This window comes from Peromyscus californicus, unplaced genomic scaffold (assembly GCF_007827085.1).
Source record: "Peromyscus californicus insignis strain IS unplaced genomic scaffold, ASM782708v3 Scaffold_10__1_contigs__length_136768540, whole genome shotgun sequence".
NCBI classification, from domain to species: domain Eukaryota; kingdom Metazoa; phylum Chordata; class Mammalia; order Rodentia; family Cricetidae; genus Peromyscus; species Peromyscus californicus.
In genome coordinates this window covers 10,775,282-10,800,759 of record NW_026294391.1, presented here as the reverse complement: position 1 = coordinate 10,800,759, position 25,478 = coordinate 10,775,282, and the positions used below count along the sequence as shown (strand labels likewise).

General features: G+C 39.2%; 1 protein-coding gene across 4 annotated transcripts in view; it reads right to left on the bottom strand.

Annotated features, from left to right (window-relative positions):
• The window catches only part of Rpgr (retinitis pigmentosa GTPase regulator), a 60,409-nt gene that overhangs the window by 9,184 nt on the left and 25,747 nt on the right, over window positions 1–25,478 (bottom strand). For 2 of the 4 annotated variants that reach the window (XM_052740905.1, XM_052740738.1), the window contains exons 12-15: window positions 19,240–19,337; window positions 14,377–14,442; window positions 2,910–3,125; window positions 1,379–1,436 (exon numbers count right to left, since the gene is read on the bottom strand). In XM_052740905.1, the coding sequence (XP_052596865.1) occupies window positions 1,379–1,436; window positions 2,910–3,125; window positions 14,377–14,442; window positions 19,240–19,337 (438 nt within the window). Of the gene's footprint in view, window positions 1–1,378; window positions 1,437–2,909; window positions 3,126–12,086; window positions 12,948–14,376; window positions 14,443–19,239; window positions 19,338–25,478 lie in introns of all 4 variants that reach the window. The other 2 variants (XM_052740984.1, XM_052740827.1) reach the window with 2 other exon arrangements.

Here is a 25,478-nt window from a genome sequence, read left to right as displayed (position 1 = left end):
TAAGAGAAAATTCATGAAGCATTATATTCTTTTGGTTTGATATAGTCAACCATTTGAATCTTACATTCAGTTTCTTTTTAACACAACTGGCTACATTCTAAGAATCCTTAATGGTGATAGTACTTTAGCATTTTACTAAAAATAATCTAAAATTTAATACTCTTTTTGTAGAAGTTCTAAGAACAAACAACTGAGAAAACTATTTTTTCTTCTTTAGTTCAGATAGTCAGTACCATGAACAGTTATTTTATTTATTTCTGAGGTACTGGAGGTCAAACCCAGGGTCTTGACTATGCCAGGCAAGTGTTGTACCACAGAGCTACATCCTATGCCCATGAACAATTCTTTCTAATTAGAACACAGTAGAATGCACACTGTAAAGTGGTGATGTAAAAATATAATGGACAAATCTTAGAGCACACACACAGATGGGTTGCATCTAAAACACAGAGTGCAATCACAGTCTCCTGTATTATGAGCACCTGTTGCTACACTAACAGGCTTAAGAAAAGGTATTTATTCAGTGCATATGATGACATTAGAGACACAGGTCCAGGCCCGAGGGGAAATAACTGAGTTCCAGAATAGCCTGGTCATATTAACTTATGCAAAGAGGTCTCTAGCGTTTGACAGAGATTAAGTTGGATTTGAAGCAAAAGTCCAACTTAATACTGATTGAGTAGGGGGAAAGAAGAGGTAGATTTCATTCTAAATCCCCATGGGTAATGAGCATAGAGTGGTGTATCTGAAGAAGTTGAGAAGTTAAAAGTGAAATGGATAAGCCTACTTAAAGGATCATGTGAAAGTAAACATTGTAAGAATCTTGCCTCTTTAAAACTATCATCTCTGATTTACTTCCGACCTGCCATTCTATGTACATTACAGCTTACTTAAGAAAATGGAAATTTCTTTCCACATGTTTCCTCAAATGCCCTGGCCAAGCAAGACTAACATTTGTATTTCAAACACTGGAATGACATGTACCATTTTTTCTCCATTCCTTTTCATAGAATTAGCTCATGGATCTCCATATTTCAAGGTTTTAGAGAAATATGGGAAATAGATATAATATTGGAACAGCATTTTTTGCCCACATCATACATCTCATTGATGATAAAAATAATATTCTTCAGAGGGTTGAGGGACTAGAGAGATGGCTCAGCAGTTAAGAGTGTATACTGCTCTTGTAGAGGACTCAGGTTCAGTTCTCTGCATCCATATCAGACAACTTCCACCCATTTGAAACTCTGGGTCCAGGGCATTTCCACACAGACACACACAGACACACACAGACACACACAGACACACACACACACACACACGTGATTAAAAATAAGACGAATTTAAAATACCATTTGAAAGTCAAATGTGCTCATACCTTTTGGATTTTCATTGTACTCACAAAGGGTCCGTTGCAGCAGGCTGATGCTGTCTTCCTATAAACCATAAAGAAACAGTATGACAACACACAAAAAGAACTTACCTCCTATGTTTGTGCTCTGTTCAAAAACCTAGTTTTGGTTTAAAAGCACAGCTCTAGAGCCTGTCTCTAGTTAATAACATAGGTGTGTGATAAATGCTCCCCTTCGCTGGGATCCTATGAAATGGGAAGCCTCAGATGCTCAGTGATGGCTAATGCCCTCACTGACTCTAAACCAGGCACAGTGGCCCACGCCTGTAATCCTCAGGAAGCAGCAGCAGGTAGTTTCCACAGCTCAAGGTCAGTCTGGTCTACACAGCAAGTATGAAGACAGCTAGGGCTATATAGCTAGACCTTGTCTTTTTTAAAAAAAAACAATAAAAATAAGTTTATGAACTTAAGAAAATTGTATGATTCCATCACCCATAAGATGACTAAAGAATGCTAAATGACACACAATTTCTCTCAAAAATTTATAATAAGAAATGGGTACTTAATGCTTTCTTTAACTGACCACCAAAACCTGAGTTAATAAAAATGTCCACAAACAGGATATTTTTTTCTTTCTGTAAGAAAACAGTAACTGCCTGAACAATTTTTTTCCTCAGTGAAAGTAAAGAGTCTTGAGAAATATAGAAACCAAGAAAAAAAATGACTTCTACATGACAATAGTATCTTTAAAATTAAAAATGGCAGGCACATAGTTGAACATATCTTTAATACCAGCACTTGGGAGTGGGATGGGATCACGAGTTCAAGGCCATCGTCAGCTACATAGTGAAGGTGATGCCAGCCTGAGCTATAAGACACTATAGAAAAATAAGAGAAAAACCAGGAATACAATATATACTTTTAAAATACACATTCAAATATAAGGTATGTTTTGGTAGTTGTTTCTGTTAGGAGAAAGAGAATGATTTTTTAAAAGAGTCTTATAGAGCAGGAATGAGAGTATTTCATTAACTAGAAACCATAACTAACTCAGTGGTTTGTGAAAGTAATTGTGAAGGAAAATGAACACAATGCCATTCCATTTGGGTTTCAGCAGTCCACACCTCTGAAATGAATCTGCGTACTGTTCGCAGTCTTGACTGCATCCACGACAAACAGTTATTAACTCAAATATTGCTATAGCCTTGTACATTTACATGTGTGTACGTAGGAATGTATGTACAGACCACATATAATTTCTGCCACCAGAACCTAGGTTTCCAACTTTTTATCTTAAGCATTTCAAAGACAGATACCCAACTTTCTGGTTCACTTCCCAAGAGTATACTATCTGTACCCATTTCCACTCATGTAGGAATAAAATAGTACCTAGCAGTATGGCCAGTACGCTAGAGACAAGGTTTGCTGAATTCCTAGCCTAGACAAGCCTACTTTTCCAGTTTATGAATGAAGTGACACATAGATACATTTCTGCTCCCATAGGAAACTGCAATCCACCCTCTTCTTTCTCTCAGGACATAAGCCCTTGCCATGATACCTCTTTAGTGATTTCTTCTGGGTTGTCATCGATAGCATCAATGGTTTCTGAGCCTTCTGTCCTAGGAAGGCCATCTTCAGGTAAACTTTCTTCTTCTCCAGTTTCCTTCACTTCTTCCTTCCTTTCTTCTTCTCCAATGTCTTCTACATTTGGGGCACTAATTTGCTTATAAATGTCTTCTGGTTCTGGTTTCACAGGTTCTGAAAGTTGTTGATTCTGTGACAAAAGTGATCGTAAAGATTTCCTTTTTTTAATGGATAGAAGATAATGCTATTTATTGTAACTTATATGATCTCAATGAATGTATACACTATTAAATCACATTTAGAAGCCGAAGATACAAAATACTGGAGACTTCATGGTGAGCATCAAGATACTGCATCAGTAAGGATCTCATGTCTGTTGCCCTGTGTGCATCTGCTGTTTTAAGACAATGCCTAGTGTTCCTGAAAATCTGTTAGTAACTATGGTAAGGCCAGCCTGGAAAAAATGCAATATATTTTTTTGGCTTTCCCCAAACAATGATCTTAAGCTTGAGAGAAATTAAAAAGCTTTTTCTTCACTATAGCATTTTAATATAATAATATCTATGTATTATGCTCATTTTCTAAAACAGGGATTTAGAGTACCCCCAACCCAAATTCATAATTCACTTACATTTATGAGTGAGGTAAGCATAGCTATTTATAACCCAGAAATAAAGAAAGTGAACACATTTTAAATGCTATTAAACATAGTATTTTTCACTAAAAGTCACATAAATTGTGGCACTTTGAACTTGTTATAAACACATCTGCATAACTACTATAAACCGCAGAAAACACTTACCTTTAAAATTGAGATAATTTAGGAGAGATTGGCAGAATACTGTCATTTTATAAAAAGAAAAGGTAAAATTTAAGTACATTCTTAAGATAGTCTGGAATGGTCAAGTACATGTCTTGTGTTAGGACCATAGTGAAGAAGTGAATGAGTGAGACAAGCGCAACTGAACCATCATTTCATTGGTCACACACCACAGTTAGCTCTGGTCTTCAGTTTGTCTCAGGGCAATACTCTTTGTACTTCTTGTGAGGGCTATCAAAAAAGTCAACGTTCCTTTGTGATGTTTCAGTTTGCCACAATATCCCAGATCCTATTACTATAAAATGGGTGAAGTACGCACTCGCTTTTTCTACCTTCATCTCCAATCTTTATTCTAGATTAGTACCCTGACTGCTAAGACAGGCAAGGAGAAGGCTGTTCTGCACCTACCAGAACAGCCATGGGACCACAATGAGCAATGAAGATAGGGTACCCTGGGCTAAAGCTTTATGCCAGAGGAGCCTTAGACTCTAGTGCTCAATGATGCTGATGTCCTCTAAAAAGGGCTCTTTAGGGAGGAAGGGAGGGAGGTAAATACATAAGGAGAGAGGAGGGTAAACTAACAATAACAATGTCTGAAAAAGTCAAAAGAATCATACTATTAACTGTCTAAAAGAATCTACAATACATGCAATTATGTGTCTAAAGATACATATATAGATTAAATGAAAATGTATCATTTGGGCTGAAAATGGTCCCTCTGAGTGTCAACAATCACCTAACAAAACCCCAACACCAGACATGAGAAGCCCTCCTTTGAGTTGTTGCTCAGGGCTGTCCAAGAGGCTCCCAAAACATATAGGCTGCTGCTATTTCCCCTGGTTGACTCCTAGAGGTGGAATGTAAGTTCCTATTGCTGAAGGCACCAGAATTTCAGGGCCTTAGAGGCCTCAGAGTTGGAATTGACCTGAATGTCCACTTTATGAGGACTAGCTTTCATAGTACCAGAAGGCATCAGGCAAGTTTCCAAAGGAGGGAAAGCAACCAACATTCCTAGTTAGCTATGATGCTTATGAACCACAACAATGATGAGCATGGTTCCATAACCCTAATGGTGCTGTAGTGGCATGCACACCTTGTCAGTAACCAACAGCTCTCTAATAGGACACAAAACCCTTCAACAAAAAGGACACCATGCCAACTACTTAGTGCTAGTGAAGTCATGGATACTGGAGGAAAACCTATAACCACTACTTTACTAACTAACAATCACTAACAGAAATATAGACATTTGTTGTTGTACCCACACATGAATGTAGTCCTCACCATTCATCAAGGAAATGACTCTTTGCGACAGATGGAGATCATTATAGAAAACCACCAACCAATCAAAGTCCAGTGTTGGGGAGCCCAGGCCTAACAGTTACATCCACAACACACTCCCACACCTAAGGCTCAGGGAACATCTTGGAAGAGGGGACAGAAAACTCAAAAGAGCCAGAGGAGCAGGGAGGTTGCTTTGAGACTGTGTCTCTCAGTAATGTGAGAAGCAACACCCGCCAAGTCTTCCCAACATGACAGCTTAAACATGAGCTGCACAAGGACACCAACAGACATGCCAAAGTGACAGGGAAAAGCCCACGAGGCCTCAACCCTACACAAAGAACTAGAGGCAGCTGAGAAATCCTCAGAGTAGGAGTATTAGTTTTCCTAAGGAAAGGGCACACCAATTGGTTATCCAATACCAAATGGTCAGTCCTGAAAACACACAAATGAGTACATACTCATGAGTAACATTATACAGACTTGGCAGGTTATATTCAGGAATACATATGTATATATACATACACATATGTGCATATAGTAACAATTAATAAAAAAGGAATCCATGACAAGAGAGCAAGGAGTGATATATGGGAAGTTTTGGAGGAAGGGGAAGGGAGAAATATTGTGACTGTATTCAAACCTCAAAAAAGTGATTCTGTAATCAAAATTTAAAACAATTTGGGCAAAGTTATAGAGTTTCTTTTAAAGCTTTTTAACATTCTAGCACACATTGTAGACCTTTTGGAGTGTAACTATGGAATATTTCTTTTTTAAATGAAGTTATTATTGGTTCAATTTTTAAACTGACCATTGTGATTTGATACCTAAGGTAACACATGAGATCTTGCCAAAAAGTATCTAATTGTTCATATTAAATTTTGTATTTAATGAAAAACAATCAAAGTTCCTCAAGTTTTCTATCCTTGCTAGCATTTAGTATGATGCTTTCTTGCTATTGGAAATTGTAACAAGTATCGGTAAGATCTCCTTGTTGCTGTAAACAGTGTTTTAGATGGTAAGCTAAATCAAACATTTACTTGATTAGCTATTTTTTGCTTAGTTGATCTATAGCACTTTGTTTTTAAGGGTAATCAGTGGAGGGCTGGGGTTGAGTTCATGATTGTTGGACGACAGAAGCTCTGGTCTTCCCCAAATCTATCCAAATAATTTGATGTTTTCCCTACTCACTGATGTTTTAAACATTGCAGATTATTTTATTTCCTAAGTTCTTAACAAGGACATCCTATTGTCATGTTTCATTGTTTGCACCAACTGCAAATTAAAAGTTCGGAAGTCTTATCCCAAGTATACAAGTCTCTGCATTGTACATCTCCCTTCCTGATCTGAGAACCATGGCAGCAGCTCTGGCTGATAACTGTCAGAATGTTTTTGTGCAAGGCAGACTTCTTGGAGTTCTGCTTTTTTGCTGTTAGTGTTAGCCCTAGCGCTGCATCAGGCCACCCCCCTGCCTGGCGCTGTTTTGCTGCCATCAGTTCTTCCTTGAAACCCATTTTTAGCTTTGGTTGCATTTTTCTTTCCTAGAATATACCCCACATCTTTTCTCTAAGTTTTGTTCCTCAATTTCATTACTATTCTTTTACTCTAACCCAGTGCTTCTCAACCTTCCTAACGCTGCAACCCTTTAACACAGTTCCTCATGTTGTGCTGACTCCCAACCATAAAATTACTTTGTTGCTACTTCACAACTGAAATTTTTCTGTTATGAACCGTAATGTAAACATCTGATATGCAGGATATCTGACATGTGATCCCCAAATGGGTTGCGACTCATAGGTTGAGAACCACTGTGTTTAACCACTCACTGATGTTTTGCCTGAATCCTGCCTGAAGTATGTTTTCACTAGATCCAGTTAACTGTATGCATAAGCTAGTGATCCCCAGCCACCCTGACCGAGCTCCAGACACATATGGTGACCTGCAAACTGAACTCCTGGAGACCATCAAAAGCTAGCAAGTGCAGAACTGTCTCCCTGAACGGTTCCTACTCCCTTATTTGCAGTCACACTGAACAGCATTTTTCTACTCAGTTCTCGAAGCCAGAAGAAGGGTTTCCCTTTCCCCTTCCCTCCCAGCTACATCTTTGTCCTAAGCCCTCCAACTCCTTGATACATAGCTCCACATCCTCATCCCCAATATCCTACCCCACGTCTGTTTCTGTCTTTACCTCGTCTACTATGACTGGCTGCTAACTTCCATCCCTGTGGTCCTGCTTGCTTCAAATCATTCTCCATACTGCCATCAGAATAACCGTACAAAATCTCAAGTGCAGTCACCTTATTCTTTTTCCTGTACCATCTTGGATGAGTACATAAGGCCCTTTGCTGGGTGAGCTCTAAATCAACATGACTCATTTCAAAGTTTCCCTACTCACTCCTGGCAAGTTCATTCTCAACTCTTCCATGTGGGAGCTGAAGTTACTCTGCTAACATATTCTTTGGTACTAATGAATTTTCCTGTTGGCTTATAGAGTCCTCTAAAATCAGGGGCCACATCTTATGTCTTACACAGCCCAAATACAACACCTTTCTTCTCTTTAATTAGTCCACTTTAAAAAAGCAAGCCATGCATGTATTTTGGAGCTGAATTTTCATCTTAGGGCAACCTTAGTTAAGGACATAGGAGTAGAAAAACAAACAGCACTGTTAAGAAATAGTCATACATATAATTAAGAAAAAAACATCATAAAAATGAAATCATGGCAGAGGCACCTTGGAGTTTCCAAGTGGTCTTTGGAGAAATATATCTTTAGTCTTCCTGCAGTTATGATGGGGGGGGGGGAAGAGGGCTGTGGGAGGTGGATTGTAATCTGCCCTCACTCTGGAGGTCTGACTTGAGGAAGACCACTCATTTCTTGGTGCCAGACACATAAATACTTTTTCTAATAGTGTGTACCAGGCATTAAACTATATGTTAGGAACTAATCATGCCACATGACCGAATTTTCACAATGGAAATAATTGAGGAAAAGATGACAGGACCTTCCTTTACTATTGCATTGGTGGGAAAGAACATATGTCCATGTAAGCTGATCTCTACAGTGAATCCTTACCAATCAAAGCACATTGCAGCATCACTCACCTGGATGGCTGCTACTGAGCAGCCATAGATGTTCTGCAGAAATTCTCTGCAGCTTACCTGAAAGTCTTGCTGCCAGAGTCCGCATTAGAAAACTGTAACTCAAGGGATTCTACATATGCAATACCTCACATTCCCTGCAGTAATAATTAGCAAACTATAGCAAATACTTGAGCAATTAGCAGATTTACCATGCCTGTAATCCCAGAAATGGAGGGGTAGAGACAGAAGGGTCAGAAGTTCAAGGCCATCGTTGGTTATGTAGTGAACAAAATACTTTCTAAGCAAGTCTGGGCTATGAGAGACCCTGTCTCAAAAATAAAATAAATAAGAAAGATTTAGCTATTGAAATCTATGTAACCAGCTGTCAAGTCACAGGGTGGTCTTATTCTTCACTCTTCTTTTTCTCTAATGATGAGATTTATACATATGGAGTAACTTCTACTTATGAAAGCTTATGCTCTTTTATACCCAGTCTCAATGTGTCACTAACCACCACCAATCTCCTATCCATAAGCTTTGCCACATGTATTATTTAATAGTGTTAGCTGAACACTGGGCAGAGAAAGTTAGCATGCTTTGTTTAGGGCTATTGCTCACTATAACAAGAAATCCATATAACGTTCATTTGCTTGAAAACTGGGTGACTTTTGCGACTAAACTTAAACCTTTTTTTTAATTGAGGAACAGGGATAGCAGAAATTCTGGTGTGACAAAGCTCTAACAAAGCTGTTCCTATCACTTAGGTCTCCCATTCTAATTCTGTGTGTTTCTAGAAAACACAGACACCTACAAAGGCAAAGAAGCTGGTGTAACTTCCTACAGCTCGAAGGCACACATAAGTGGGGCCCTGAAATGACTACGGAAGCGCTCTTTTGACTATAACTTGTAGGAACTATTACTTCTAAAGGGTGCACCAAGTTTTGGGGCAGGGAAATGCCAAGAAATTGGTAGAAAATGCTGCTCAAAAGTGGCTATCTCTATCAGTTCAAACGGTGAAATGGGTGTGCTCAAGAATATGACTTGAGTATTGCTGGCTGATTCTCCTCTTGGAAGACCAATGCCTCTGCCTTTGTCATGAACAACTGGAGTTTAGATTCTCATCTCCCTGGCATTCTCTTATGAATTTCCTTTATGACCTTCATGTCTGCCATCCCTCTTAATCTTTTAAAATCTATTTTTAAATAATCACCTTTGGTGCACATCCTTTATCATACTATCAATTCTACTCTACAAGCAATGAATATGGTAGACTTTGGACAAGGACTGAAGCATCACAGCAATGTAGTCCATTATTCAGGGGAGCCTACCAACTATCTTTGCTGCAAGTTATAATTTACAGATTACTCATCTGATTCTTGTCATTTATCTCACAGAGAATCAAATGTATGGAGTTCAACTACACAAAATTCACGAAAGTTACCATGAAAGTCTTCCTTGAAAAATGTGTAAGAAATCACTCAAGCCCAAGGTATGGAACAGGATGAGAAAGGAAATAAATGAAACAGCAGTTAAGACTACACAATCAAACTAGCTACATTCTATAAATCTAGTGGAACCTGGCTTCTCAACAATTCAGTATCTAATGTTAGACAGTTTTTCTTTCCACAAATAATATTGAGTATATACATTCAATCTTTATTTTACTTGAGACATTCTGATAAGCAACAGATAAACAGAATTACAAAAGTCAATGAAAATACATTGAGGACACATAACACACATGGAGAATGAAAGCTCTGACAGTTGAGTTAAAACAGAAATTACTTGAGTTAAGAAATTTACAATTACAAAAGAGACATTAAAATTATCATAACTTTTAAGAGCAGAAAATGAATTTTAATGCATAATTTTCTTCCTTGAAACATTTAAACTTCTATTATGTGATATATTATGTGTTTAAGTTGACTGTTATTTCATGATGACAGTCATGTTATCATGATGTCCTATGCCTAGGCAGCAATTACAAAAGATTACATCATTAGCCTCAAAGGCCTGAAAAGACCTGTTGCTTTATAGATTTTTATCAAAAGGGACAAAAAAAAAGTAAAGGAAAAATGGTATTCCTTTAAAATAGGAATTTCTCACCTCAGTTATGGTCAATTATCATCAATTATCATCAGTGTCATCAATTCTTATAAAAATATTCTAGGTGGTACAGACTGAAAAGGGGTACTTAAATATGTATTGAAAATCAGAAGTTTTGATAGCCCTTAAGCATCTGTACTGTCTTAAAAAGACTGATTTTTATATACATAGTACTTATGTTTCTAGTATATAGATCTGTCATTCATGAGGAATATACAATGTTAACTATATCAAACAGCCTTTTAATATTTTCTAGCTATTCTAGTAATTTGGGGGGAACAGATATGAGTTTAAGAGGAATCAAGACTGTTGCCTTTGATACCTTAGTACAACTGATATCAATTGTTTGTTTTTTAATCCTGTATAAAAGTACCATAGTAACAGATCAGTTTAATAATCTGTAGTGAGTGTATCTATTATGCATAAGGCATGCAAAATGACTTCACTGCCCATAATCAGGTCAAATTTAGTCTGTTACTTCAATTCCAAATAAAGTGGTAAAACATTATTCCAGAATGTTTTGGAACCCGGGAGTCCATTCTCCAAAAGTTGTTTTGACTTCACTGGCATTTTAGACCTCTGCTCTTTCCCCCTTCTCCCTGGGTTAGTAGTCGGCTTTCCCCAATATGTTTCATGTCTGCCATTTTTCATAGAACCTTTTCTTTTACTCACTTTTGGGGACGGTGTTCCGTCTTCCTGACTTTCGTCTCCACCTATCTCCTTGTACCCCCCTTCTTCCCTACCAAATGCTTCTTCTTCCTCCTCATTGTCGACACCACACCTTCCATTTCCTTCTCTTTCTTCCCCCTCTTCCTCTCCTCCGCCTTGTCCCTCTTCTTCCTCCTCTCCCTCCTCTTCCTCCTCTCCCTCCTCTTCCTCCTCTCCCTCCTCTTCCTCCTCTCCCTCCCCTTCCTCCTCTCGCTCCCTTTCCTCCTCTTCATCTTCTCTCTCCCCTTCCTCTTCTTCCTCCTCTCCCTCCCCTTCCTCGTCTCCCTCCCCTTCCTCATCTCCCTCCCCTTCCTCGTCTCCCTCCCCTTCCTCGTCTCCCTCCCCTTCCTCGTCTCCCTCCCCTTCCTCCTCTCCCTCCCCTTCCTCGTCTCCCTCCCCTTCCTCCTCTCCCTCCCCTTCCTCCTCTCCCTCCCCTTCTTCCTCTTCCTCCCCTTTTTCCTTCCCCTCCCCTTCCTTTCCCCCCTCCCCTTCCTCCTCTTCTTCCTCTTCCCCCTCCCCTTCCTCCTCTTCCCCCTCCCCTTCCTCCTCTCCCTCCTCTTCCCCCTCCCCTTCCTCCTCTCCCTCCTCTTCCCCCTCCCCTTCCTCCTCTCCCTCCCCTTCCTCCTCCCCCTCCCCCTCTCCTTTTTCTTCCTCTCCTCCCCCTTCCTCCTCTCCTTCCTTTGACCCTCCTCCCTCCTCTTCCTCCCCTGGCTTCACTACCCTTCCTCTGTCTTTCTCTTTCCTATGTCCTTCCTTGTTTCCCTCCTCTTCCTCCCCACCACTTCGCCCCTCTGATGTGTCTTCTCCTCCCTCTTTCTCTTCTTCTTCCTCTTCCCTCCCCTCTTCTGGCTCTTCTTCCTCCTCTTCCTCTTTTTCATTTCCTTCATCCTCTGCTTCGCTTTCTTCGATCTCTTGGTTTCCTTCATCCCTCTCCGTTTGCTCTCCTCCCGTACACCCCTTCTCCCATCTTTCCTCCTCCTCTTCCAGAACCAAGACGTGCCTTTCTCCTTTACTCTTCCCTGTCGTCTTCCTTTGGTCTTCCTGCACCCTTGGCCACTGTTCTGCTTCTAATCTACCCTTTGCACAGTTTTCATCCCTTTCGCCCTCAGAGCCATCCTCCACCTCTCCCCCTGACTCTCCCTCACTTTCACTCACCTCTTTTTCTGTACTGGCATCTGACAGGCTTTCTGCTTCCTCCTCCTTCCTTTCTACTTCCACTTGCACATTTTCCTCTTGGACCTGAACCACTTGCTCCCCTACTGCACCTCTCTCTGGGTCCTCTGGGCCTTCCTGCTCCTCTGGGATCCCTGACAAGTGGTCATGCTGAATATCGTATTTGGCAGCGAGTCTGGCTGCCTTGGGCTCACTGTCGCTGTCTTGTTCGGCACACTTCCTGCTGTACCAGAGGCAGGGCTCAGTTTCCACCTCATCGTCATCTTTCTCGTCACTACCAGGTTCTACTGCCTTGGCCTGCTCCACCTCCTCAGCTCTGTCTGACTGACTCTGCCTTTCATATTCCATGTAACTGTCTGGTTCTTCTAGCGCTTCTGTTTCACTGTCGAAGATCAAATTCTGCTCATCGCTCTTCCTCTCCTGAGCAGTGTCTTTATTCTCTTCGCTCTCGGGAGTCATGTCTTTATCTTGGAAGTCATCAAAAAGGGCATCTGACTTGGCATTCTCTTCTCCTTCACTACTATCTTTCACACTTGCCATGTCCACCACCTCAGTTCTCTTCTCAGGGGCTATTTCTTCCATACTTTCCTGTTCTAGATCCTCTTTTTGTAAACCCTTTTCATCAGTGCTGACCTGAGGCCCCGCCTGGTCTAGGCCATTACCTACTTCCTCTTCTGAAAATGCTCCCATAATCTCGGGGGGTCGTATCATGAAGATCCCTTTTGCTAAATATTGTTTGTATACTGTCCCTTCTTTTACTTTGGACATCTCTTCATATTCATAACTATCATCATTTTCAGTACAAGGTGTACTTTCCATCACTTTCTCAACCATGTCTTGATTCTGCAAAGTTTTTGAAGTAACCATCAAACTATTAGTCGTTGACAAAGGCATCAGAGTTATATAAATCACTCTAAAGATTTTACATTTGCATCTACAAGCTAACAGGTGGTGAAGGCTCACTAATTTAAACTTTATAAAGTGTGATACATGCTTATAAATTAACAAGCTAATATATAGAAATAGTCTAACAGATATAATCATTTTTACCCACTAAAGCAGGCCTGACAGAGCCTAACAGAAAAGCAGTATGTGAAATATGGACTACATACCCATTTAAAAAGAAGGGGTTCCCATTTCTACTGTTTCCAGGTCTGTTCTTTAGGAAGTTTTGAAATTTGAATCCTAAGGGAGACAGGCCTAACTGCCAGAACTCATTTCTAACTGTATGTGTCTTTCTTTTCCTAGCACCCTAGAAAACTTCAAGTCTAGTATCTAAGTCAAGAGGAAGGAAAGACACAGGAAAGATGGCTGCTAGAGGCAGAGTCCATCACTGAGGTCATGAGCACTCATGAGCCTAGCCAGCCATGTCAAGAGAACAGCTCGCCCATGTTCAAAGACGTACGTACCTCTCACTTTAGAGGGCTACCTACGTGATTTTATAATTCAACAAGATCTTCCTGCATTTTATAGGATCTGGTTTTAAGAATTTTTAATCTAACGATGTAGCAAAGGCAGTAGAAAATAGAAATTAATGATTTCCAAAGCCAAACCTCAAACTAAATTGCTTTATTTCAGTAACTTCCGAATACCTCATATTTTTATTTCATTGGCCCCTAAAGTCAGGACAAGCAAAATAATAAAGAGCAGGTCTTCATTTATTTAGGGTTGTGGAAACCACAGACTGTTTTTTGCTCCTGATATTTTTACTAACTAAAGTCTCTCTTTCTTACCCATCTACAGCTGCTTACTAATTTCCAACTTTCATTTAAATCCGACTTTATGCTAATCCTTCCTTGATAAATAAAGTCCAATCCAAATATCATAAAATGATTATCAAATAGTTTATACTAAAATATCCACACAATTTTAGAGTTAGAAAGATGTGAATATTATCCAGCAAAGTCTACATAGTGACTCACTCAAAGTCATATACAACCAAATTATGAGATATATTCTGATAAACAGTAGCCTCTTCCCCCAAGTATGAGGTATGATGACTATCCACTGCTTGGCAGAAAAGAATCATCATAACTTAGGTAAATAAGTGGATGAGCAAATTCTAGCAATAAAATTCTATGAGAAAATATATACCAATAAAAGAAACAAAACAGAAGTAATCTACGTTGCATTCCTGTCTTTTAAATTTTAATTTAATTTTAATGTAAGTGAATGATTACCTTTTTGTCTTCTTTTCAAAAAAATTTCAAAGAAAGATAATTAAAACTGTTCTTCCCCACCACAATAATAACAATAACTCTACGTGTTATACCTGTTGTTTTTGAATTGGTGAAAATTCTAATGACTTCTCATTGGAACTCAGGTTCATCACATGTGTCTGAAATAAATAAAAATGTATGTTCTAGATAAAACGGAAAAATTATATATGAATAATGAATACAAAGAAACTCAGACATTACTCCAATCTACCTACACCTGCCATAGTAACGGTGTCAGGATAGAAAAGCTGCTGAGAACTCCACGAACAGACCTCATACTCAAGATACAGCAGCTTCCAGGAACTCAGTGCTGTCCAGCTTCTCTATATTAGAAGCAAAACAGGAGTCCTTCCTACTTGTTTCGGTGGATGAGTACAGGAGAGTGGCGGAATGCGACACTGGAGGGACAGATGCTTAAAGAGGGCTGGAGCCGAGCAATAGAATTACGAGAAAAGAGGTGTCCCAAGACCAGCGGCATGGCAGTTGGCACGGGGCAAGAGAAGAGTGGACCAAGGGATGGTAAGAGTGAATGACAAAACGCCCCAGCGAGCGCCACCAATGGAGAGTCTGGTTCTCAGGGAAATCCTGGCAGGAGCTAACAGACTTCTGAATTTAGCCTCCATGGGCCTAGATTTAAAAAGATACAACCATTTATTAATTCAATAAAATACTGTGTCTCACGACATTCTCACACATGCAGAGTGTGTACTTCAGCCACACTTCCCTACCACCCTTTCTCACCCCACTGTCCCTGCCCCCTACATAGTTCTCCTTCTACTTTCATGCCAGATTTTTTTCTTTTCAATCAAGAGAGACAAAATGTCGTATCTGTCTTTCTGAGTCTGTGGGCTTATGGTTGGTTTCCTCTGAGCTGTGGCACTAAATACCACTCACCAATCAGCTTTAGAACTATAAGAAATTACTGTGGGGCTGGGGAAGACACACAGTCTAGATAGACAAGAGACTTAAAATCAGTACTGTACGCTTGTTCTGGAGAATTTCTCTGTATTTCCAAGGTTATTCTCGGAGTGCTCTAACTGGGGAGCCATCTTGTGATGGCTAATGCTTAAGTGCTCTGTGAATTAAAGCTTCCTATATTTCCCTATCTTTGCAACCAGGTTGTGTAGCGATTTCCTCCTAATTGAAGCATTCCATCTTGAAGGGACGCTCACTAAGACTTAGGAAATTAACAAATCACAAGTCTCAAGAAGTCACTGAAACGGATAAGATTCACACAGTCTCTTTCCAGGTTATATAAGCAGTAAGGACGACTGGTGAGCCGAGGCTCTCTGACCTGTTGAGTCGCCTTCAAGTTCTATAGGAGATTCCAAGGAGGTAATTTCGGGGCAGCATCACACATACTGGGATCGGATTTTCAGTGATAAGATTTTCAGAGATGACCTTGGAGTCTGCTATGCACTTGGATGTAACCCTCACACACATTGCTGTAAGTAGCCCACATTGGTTGATCACGTGGGCCTTTGGTGGTATTGTTAATTTGGTCTGTTAGTTCCCTATATGGGATGGATGCATGTTTGTTCATACATTCCAAGCAAAAGCTGCACAACAGTTTCCAGGCAATATTGCATGGGTTTGCTAGGCAGCAGCCAGAGTCAGGTTGGCCTAGGGGAAGAGATTCTGACACCCCCCCCCCCCCATGAGAATTCTCTGCAGTGGGAAACTAGAATGCAATGCTGAGTGGAAAGGGAGGTGCTTTCCTTGAAAACAGGAGCCTCAGGAATTCAACTTTCCCAAACTAGAGCAGAGTTGTATAGATTCTACATGATAGCCACCTGTGTGTGCACAGAGAGGGTGGATTACCAGACTGACACTGTACAAATCACGTCAAAACTTAACTGTTCACTGCCAAATATTCCACACAAATGTTATAGCAGGAAGTTGAATTGCAATTCAACTCAACACTACACAATAAACTGATACCTCAAGGTACACCATAAGGAAAGAGGTGCTAAGTAAGGAGGCTTTCACATAATAGTGTTAGACACATCCATTCCAACAAATGTGTAAATCTGAACACAAAAACATACTATGAAGGCTGTGGCCATTAGACCCTATAGTAAGTTCAAGGCCAGGCAGAACCAAAGAGTGAATTCTAAGACAGAATGGCTACAGAATGAGATAGAATCTCAATGGCAATCAATAAACAATCAAGCCATGAGAGGAAACACTTGGTTACATTTAAAGGCAAATCAATTAGAATAAGAGATTTATCAGCATAATTAAAGACTAAAGAGAATGGAATAAAGATGTATTTCAATTAATAGAAAAAATCTGCCAATCAAGATTAGCATACCAAATATGCTGGCTAGTTTTCTGTCAACTTGACACAAGCTATTGTCATCAGAGAGGAGGGAGCCTCAATTGAGAAACTGCCTCCATAATATTGGGCTGTAGGCAAGCCTGTAGGGCATTTTCTTAATTAGTGATTGATGTTAGAGGGCCCATTCCATTGTCAATGGTGCCATTCCTGGGCTAGTGATTCTGGATTCTATAAAAAAAAAAAAAAAGCAGGCTGAGCAAGCCATGAGGAGCAAGCTAGTAAGCAGCACCCCTCCATGGCCTCATCAGCTCCTGCCTCCAGGTTCCTGCCCTGCTTGAGTTCCTGTCCTCATTGCCTTTGATGACAAACTGCTATATGGAACTGTAAGTAAAATGTGAAATAAATCCCTCTTCCCTAAGTTGCTTTTGGTCATGGTGTTTCATCACAGCAACCGTAACCCTAAGACACCTAGCAAAGCTATCCTTCAAAATCAAAGGAGAAATAAAGACCTTCCAAAATAAGTATGCATCAACGTAAGTCATGACTAACAGACCAGCATCACAGAAGACAATTAAAGCAATCCTACACCTAGAAAAAAAAAAAGGAGAGCACACACAATCATGAAAGCACTGAAAAGAATCCATCTCACTGTAAGAACAGGCATACATGTGAGAAACAGCTAACCACCACTTCTAGCATGAGAGGAAGACATTCTAAGACAAGAAATAAACAGTTTTTGTTTTTTTTTTAAAGAACCAAATCAGTAACATATATACACCTTTCAATAATAACTTGAATGTAAATGGTGTTAATTTACCAATTAAAAGACATCAATTGGGTGACTGTATTTAAAAGAAAAGAGCAATATGCTTTATGGAAAAATTGTATCAAGAAAACATACGAGAACTGAGAGAGATGGAGATTTATTTCAAAGTGAATGGAATCTGAACATAAGCAGGAGTAGCTACACTAATATATTACAAAATAAACTGAAAGCCAAAATTAGAAACCAGGACTGTCACTACATATTAATCAAGGGAATAATTCATGAAAAAAATGAAATATATATATATACACATACATAATACGTGTGTGTGTGTGTGTGTGTGTGTGTGTGTGTATTTACCAAATACTGAAGCACTCAATTTTATGAAATAAAATACCACTAGAGATAAGGGGAAAGATAGGCTCCAACACAATAATAGTGGTGACTTTAGTACCGTACTCTTATCCAAGCAAACAATCAACACAGTAATGTCCCATATTTTTCAACAGATATAGAATGCACATTTCTTGACATCAGCATATGAAACTTTTTCCAAAATAGACCATATGTAAGACCATAAAGGAAAATTTCCAAAATTCAAAAACATTTTAATTTCTGATCTCTTATCAGACCACATGGAATAAAAATGAAAATAATAGAAATTGACAGAAATAAAAACTATAATGGAAACACAATATACCAGAACCTGTGGGCTACAGAGAAAGCTGTATAAAAAGGGATGTTCATAGCAGTAAGTGCTGAAGGAAAGCAAGCAAACAAAATAGCCAGAGAGATCATAAAATGTACCAATGCATCTCAAGGCCTTTGAAACACAACAACACAGCAGAACCCAAATCAGGAGATGGAAAGAAATAATACACAATAAAGATCAGATCAGAAATGAATTCAATGCAGATTAAAAGATCAGCACAAAAGATCAATGAAACAAAGAGCTACATCACTGAAACTAACTAAATGGATAACACCTTAGCTAAACTAACCAAAGAGAAAAAAAAGATCCAAATGCACAAATAAGAGATAAAAATGGGACAATGTGGAGAAAAAGAAACACTTCAAACCCTTAGTAGAGATGTAAATTAGTACAGCCTTGATGGAAAACAGTACAAAGGTTTCTCAAAAACCTAAAAATAGAACTATTCATTATTTAAAAATAGCTATTTGAACTATTATTAAATTACTAATTATTATGTATTTCTAATTATTAAAACTATTATTTAAAAATAAAATAATATAATTCGACTAGTCTGAGGTTTGTATGTGAGGGAAAAGAGGTGAGCATACAAAAGAAATACCTGATACCCAGGTTTAGTGCAATAAAAGTCATTAGCTAAGTTAATGGATTCTGTCAACAGATGAATGGAGAAAGAAAAATACTCTCTCCCTCCCCTTTCTCTCTCTCCCCCACATCCACCTCCACACATGGGAGTGAGTGATTAATTCAGCCATAAGGAATAATTAACTCATGCCATTTTCAGGAAAATGGATATAACTGTAGGACACATGCTAAGCAATCTAACACAGACAAAATATTACGTTTTCTCTCACAAACAGAAACTAAAAGGAAAGATGACCTAAAAGTAGAAGGTGGACTGTTAAAGGGAAGGGAGGGGGCTGGCAGAAGGGAGTAAGTGTAGAGTAAGAGAGGGTCAAGGGAGGGTACACATGATCAAAGCTTGACTTATGAAGGTATGGAAATGTCACAGTGAAACCCACTAATACTAGTATGTGCTATTAGATATTAACAAAAATCAGCTTTTACACATAAAAGAATATAAAAATATATACACACAAGTTCATGAGGATCTCAAATGAACATAACTCATATCTAAATAGACAGGAAGTAATTACCATATTTAAGACATCAGTAGTTTCACCAAGGTTTTCTGACTCCACTGCTGAAGAATTTTCTGTCTCTGTCTCTTTGTTCATTTTATCTTCAAAATAATCTGAATGAATAAAAGCAAAAGTCAGGCTCAGATCTAACAGAAATGAGAAAAGCAAATGAACCCAAAATCGCTCTATAATGCATCATGGGGTGTGATTGCGTCCAAGGCCCTTTACTCTCGTGGGGAGAGATGGACGGTAGTCATTCCTAGCAGCAGCGCATTTTCAAATCTCATACTCCAAGGTTAATTTCTTGCCAATCACGAAGCAACAACGTCATTCACAAGGATGTGCAAACACTATTCCTTTGGAATAGGTATTTCTGAGTGGAACTGTATGTATCAAGAGCCTGAGACAGTCCCAATGACACACTCTCCCCTGGTACTCTTATCTCGGTGTAGCTCCCCATGCAAATGGTATGGGGTTGAGTTCTATGTGTACGATCGATCAAATAAAGTGGACACAACTGTGACATGACTAGAGTTTCTTAGTCCCACACGTGTCTTAGATCTTTGTGACTCCTTGCTCCATATTGGGAGCATTTCTATGGAAAAGCCTATATGGCAAGGCTGTGAAGTGCCCTGCTAATGGTCACATGAACAAGCTAGAAGTCCAGTCAAGCTTCCAGATACTAACATCCCATTTAACAGTGCAAGTCCATGAAAAGAGCTTGAGCATGAAACATTCAGCCAAGCTGCGCCTGGATTCTTGACTCTTAGAAGTTGTGTGAAATAGCTATGATTTTGACCTGTTAAATTGTGGTCATTTTTAAATGTAGCAATGAAAAACTAGTGTAAGCACTTAGAAATTTAAAAAAGTAATATCACAAAATATCATAAAGGCAGAAAATTCAAAATCAATTGGCTCTATTTGAACTTACACTTTTGTCCATTTGTAACTGCCCTTTTTGATCACCTGACCATCTATGGAGTACTCCCTGATGAAATCGCCATTAAAAATGTCAGCATACTGCTGAGACTTAGAGGCCGGCCCCCAGCTCCCATCTTGCTCCGGACTTCCCTTTTGGAACACTGCTCCCATCTTGCTCCGGACTTCCCTTTTGGAACACTGACTTCCCTTTTGGAACACTGGTCTGTCTGAACCAAGTGTGCGGATAAGGCCAAGAACGAACCACAAGGAGATGGGCAGACATCAAGGCAGAAACATATACAACAAAATGAATAGCAATACAGCATCACCAGGCCCTAGCCCTCCTCCAACACCTAGACCTGAACATCAGAAATTGGAAGAAGCAGAAGAAAACAGCCTTATGAATGACATCATGAAGAAGCTAGAGGCTTGTGTAGAGGAAAAGACAAAAAAATGTGAAGAACGCTGTAAACAACTAGAGGAAAGGGCAAACAAATTAGAAGAAATCAATAAAGTCCTGGAAGAAAACAATAAAATACTGAGAGAAAATCAAGAAAAATCAATGAAACAAATGAAGGAAACAGTCCAAGACCTGAAAAGGGAAATAGAAAAAATGAAGAAGACACAAACAGAGGGAATGCTGGAAATAGAAAATCTGAGAAAACGATTGGGAACTTCAGATGCAAGTATAATCAACAGAATGCAAGAGATGGAAGAGAGGATCTCTAGCGTTGAAGATACAGTAGAAGAAATACATTCATCAGTCAAAGAAAACACTAAAGCCAACAAAGTCATGAACCAAAATGTCCAAGAAATTTGGGACACCATGAAAAGACCAAACCTAAGAATAATAGGGGTCGAAGAAGGAGAAGAATACCAACTCAAGGGCACAGAAAATATATTCAACAAGATCATAGAAGAAAACTTTCCCAACTTAAAGAAGGAAATGCCTATGAAGATACAAGAAGCTTATAGAACACCAAACAGACTAGACCCCCAAAAAAAGTCCCCTCGCCACATAATAGTTAAACAACTAAACGTACAGAATAAAGAAAGAATATTAAGAGCAGCAAAGGAAAAAGGCCAAGTGACATATAAAGGCAAACCCATCAGAATAACACCCGATTTCTCAATGGAGACTTTGAAAGCCAGAAGAACCTGGACAGATGTAATGCAGACACTAAGAGACCATGGATGTCAGCCTAGACTAATATACCCAGCAAAACTTTCAATCACCATAGATGGAGTGAACAAGACATTCCATGACAAAGCCAGATTTAAACAATACTTATCCACAAACCCAGCCCTACAGAAAGCACTAGAAGGAAAATTCCAACCTAAGGAAGTCAGATACACCCTCGAAAACACAGGCAACAGATAAAGCCACAACAGTAAACCCCAACGTATAGAAGTACCCACACATCACCACCAAAAAATAACAGGAATGAACAATCACTGGTCATTAATTTCCCTCAATATAAATGGACTTAATTCACCTATAAAAAGACATAGGCTTACAGAATGGATACGAAAGCAGGACCCGTCTTTCTGCTGCATACAAGAAACACATCTCAAATTCAAAGATAGACACTACCTAAAAATAAAAGGCTGGGAAAAGACTTTCCAATCAAACGGTCTTAAGAAACAAGCGGGTGTAGCCATCCTGATATCCAGCAAAATAGACTTCAAACTAAAATCAATCAAAAGAGATCAAGAAGGGCATTACATACTCATCACAGGAAAGATCCACCAAGATGAAGTCTCAATTCTGAATATTTATGCCCCAAACACAAGGGCACCCACATATGTAAAAGAAACATTACTAAAGCTTAAATCACATATAAAACCCCACACATTAATAGTGGGAGACCTCAACACCCCACTTTCACCACTGGACAGATCTCCCAAATTGAAACTTAACAGAGAAATAAAGGACTTAACTGATGTCATGACTCAAATGGACTTAATCGATATCTACAGAACATTCCATCCTAACAAAAAAGAATATACCTTCTTCTCAGCACCCCATGGAACCTTCTCTAAAATTGACCACATACTTGGCCACAAAACAAATCTAAACAGATACAAAACAATTGGAATAACCTCCTGTGTTCTATCAGACCACCATGGTCTAAAGTTGGATTTCAACAACAACAAAAACTACAGAAAACCTGCAATCTCATGGAAACTGAATAATACCCAACTGAATCACCAATGGGTTAAGGAAGAAATAAAGAAAGAAATTAAAGACTTCCTAGAGATCAATGAAAATGAAGACACCACATATCCAAATTTATGGGACACTATGAAAGCAGTACTAAGAGGGAAATTCATAGCACTAAATGCCCACATAAATAAGTTGGAGAAATCTCACACTAGAGACTTAACAGCATACCTGAAAGCTCTAGAACAAGAAGAAGCACAGTCTCCCAGGAAAAATAGACGCCAGGAAATTATCAAAGTGAGAGCTGAAATCAATAAAATAGAAACAAAGAAAACAATACAAAAAATTAATGAAACAAAGAGTTGGTTCTTTGAGAAAATCAACAAGATAGACAAGCCCTTATCCAAACTAACCAAAAGACAGAGAGAGAGCATCCAAATCAACAAAATCAGAAATGAAAAGGGGGACATAACAACAGACATTGAGGAAATCCAGAGAATCATCAGGTCATACTTCAAAAACCTCTATTCGACAAAACTGGAAAACCTAAAAGAAATGGATAACTTTCTGGATAGGTACCACATACCTAAGTTAAATCAAGACCAGATAAACTATTTAAATAGTCCAATAACCCCTAACGAAATAGAAACAGTCATTAAAAGTCTCCCAACCAAAAAAAGCCCAGGACCAGATGGTTTCAGTGCAGAATTCTACCAGATCTTCAAAGAAGAGTTAATACCAATACTCTCTAAATTGTTCCACACAACAGAAACAGAAGGAACATTACCAAACTCCTTCTACGAGGCTACAATTACCCTAATTCCTAAACCAAACAAGGATACAACAAAGAAAGAGAACTACAGACCGATCTCCCTCATGAACATTGATGCAAAAATACTCAATACTGGCAAACAGACTCCAAGAACACATCAAAACAATTATCCACCATGATCAAGTAGGATTCATTCCAGGGATGCAAGGGTGGTTCAACATACGAAAGTCCGTCAATGTAATACACCATATAAACAAACTCAAAGAAAAAAACCATATGATCATCTCACTGGATGCAGAAAAGGCATTTGACAAAATCCAACACCCCTTCATGATAAAGGTATTGGAGTGATCAGGAATACAGGGAACATACCTAAACATAATAAAGGCAATTTACAGCAAGCCAACAGCCAACATCAAATTAAATGGAGAGAAACTCAAAGCAATTCCACTAAAATCAGGAACGAGGCAAGGCTGTCCACTCTCCCCATACTTATTCAATATAGTACTTGAAGTTCTAGCCAGGGCAATAAGACAACATAAGGAGATTAAGGGGATACAAATTGGAAAGGAAGAAGTCAAGCTTTCCCTATTTGCAGATGACATGATAGTATACTTGAGCGACCCCAAAGATTCCACCAAGGAACTGATACAGCTTATAAACACCTTCAGCAACATAGCAGGATACAAGATCAACTCAAAAAAATCAGTAGCCCTCCTATATACAATGGACAAAGAAGCGGAGAAGGAAATCAGAGATACATCACCCTTTACTATAGCCACAAATGACATAAAATACCTTGGGGTAACACTAACCAAGCAAGTGAAGGACCTATATGACAAGAACTTTAAGTCCCTGAAAAAAGAAATTGAAGAAGATGTCAGAAAATGGAAAGATCTCCCATGCTCATGGATAGGCAGGACTAACATAGTAAAAATGGTAATCTTACCAAAAGCAATCTACAGATTCAATGCAATCCCCATCAAAATACCAACACAATTCTTCACAGACCTGGAAAAAATAATACTCAACTTCATATGGAAAAACAAAAAACCCAGGATAGCCAAAGGAGTCCTGTACAATAACACAACTTCTGGAGGCATCACGATCCCTGACTTCAAGCTCTACTATAGAGCTACAGTAATAAAAACAGCTTGGTACTGGCATAAAAACCGACATGTGGACCAATGGAATCGAATTGAAGACCCTGACATTAATCCGCACACCTATGAACATATAATTTTTGACAAAGAAGCCAAAAGTGCACAATGGAAAAAAGAAAGCATCTTCAACAAATGGTGCTGGCAAAACTGGATATCAACATGTAGAAGGCTGCAAATAGATCCATATCTATCACCGTGCACAAAACTTAAGTCCAAGTGGATCAAGGACCTCAACATAAATCCAGCTACTCTGAACCTGCTAGAAGAGAAAGTAGGAAGTAGTTTTGAACGCATTGGCATAGGAGACTACTTCCTAAATAGAACGCCAGTAGCACAGACTCTGAGAGAAACAATCAATCAATGGGACCTCTTGAAACTGAGAAGCTTTTGTAGAGCAAAGGATATGGTCAACAAGGCAAAGCGACAGCCTACAGAATGGGAAAAGATCTTCCCCAACCCCACATCTGACAGAGGACTGATATCCAGAATATATAAGGAATTCAAGAAATTAGACATCAAAATGCCCAACAGTCCAATTAAGAAATGGGCTATAGAACTAAACAGAGAATTCTCAACAGAGGAAATTCAAATGGCCGAAAGACATTTAAGGAACTGCTCAACATCCCTAATCATCAGGGAAATGCAAATCAAAACAACTCTGAGATACCACCTTACGCCTGTCAGAATGGCTAAGATCAAAAACACTGAAGACACCTTATGCTGGAGAGGATGTGGAGCTAGGGGAACTCTCCTCCACTGCTGGTGGGAATGCAAGCTTGTACAACCACTTTGGAAATCAATATGGCGCTTTCTTAGAAAATTGGGAATCAATCTCCCCCAAGATCCAGCTATACCACTCTTGGGCATATACCCAAGAAATGCTCAACCACACCATAAGAGCACTTGTTCAGCTATGTTCATATCAGCATTGTTTGTAATAGCCAGAACATGGAAACAACCCAGATGCCCTTCAACTGAAGAATGGATAAACAAAATGTGGTACATATACACAATGGAATACTACTCAGCAGAGAAAAACAATGGCATCATGAGGTTTGCAGACAAATGGATGGATCTAGAAAAAATCATCCTGAGTGAGGTAACCCAGACTCAGAAAGACAAACATGGTATGTACTCACTCATAGCAGGATACTAGACATGAAACAAGGATGACTTGTCTGCTACTCACATCACCAGGGAGGCTACCTGGAAAACAAGACCCCAAGAAAGACAC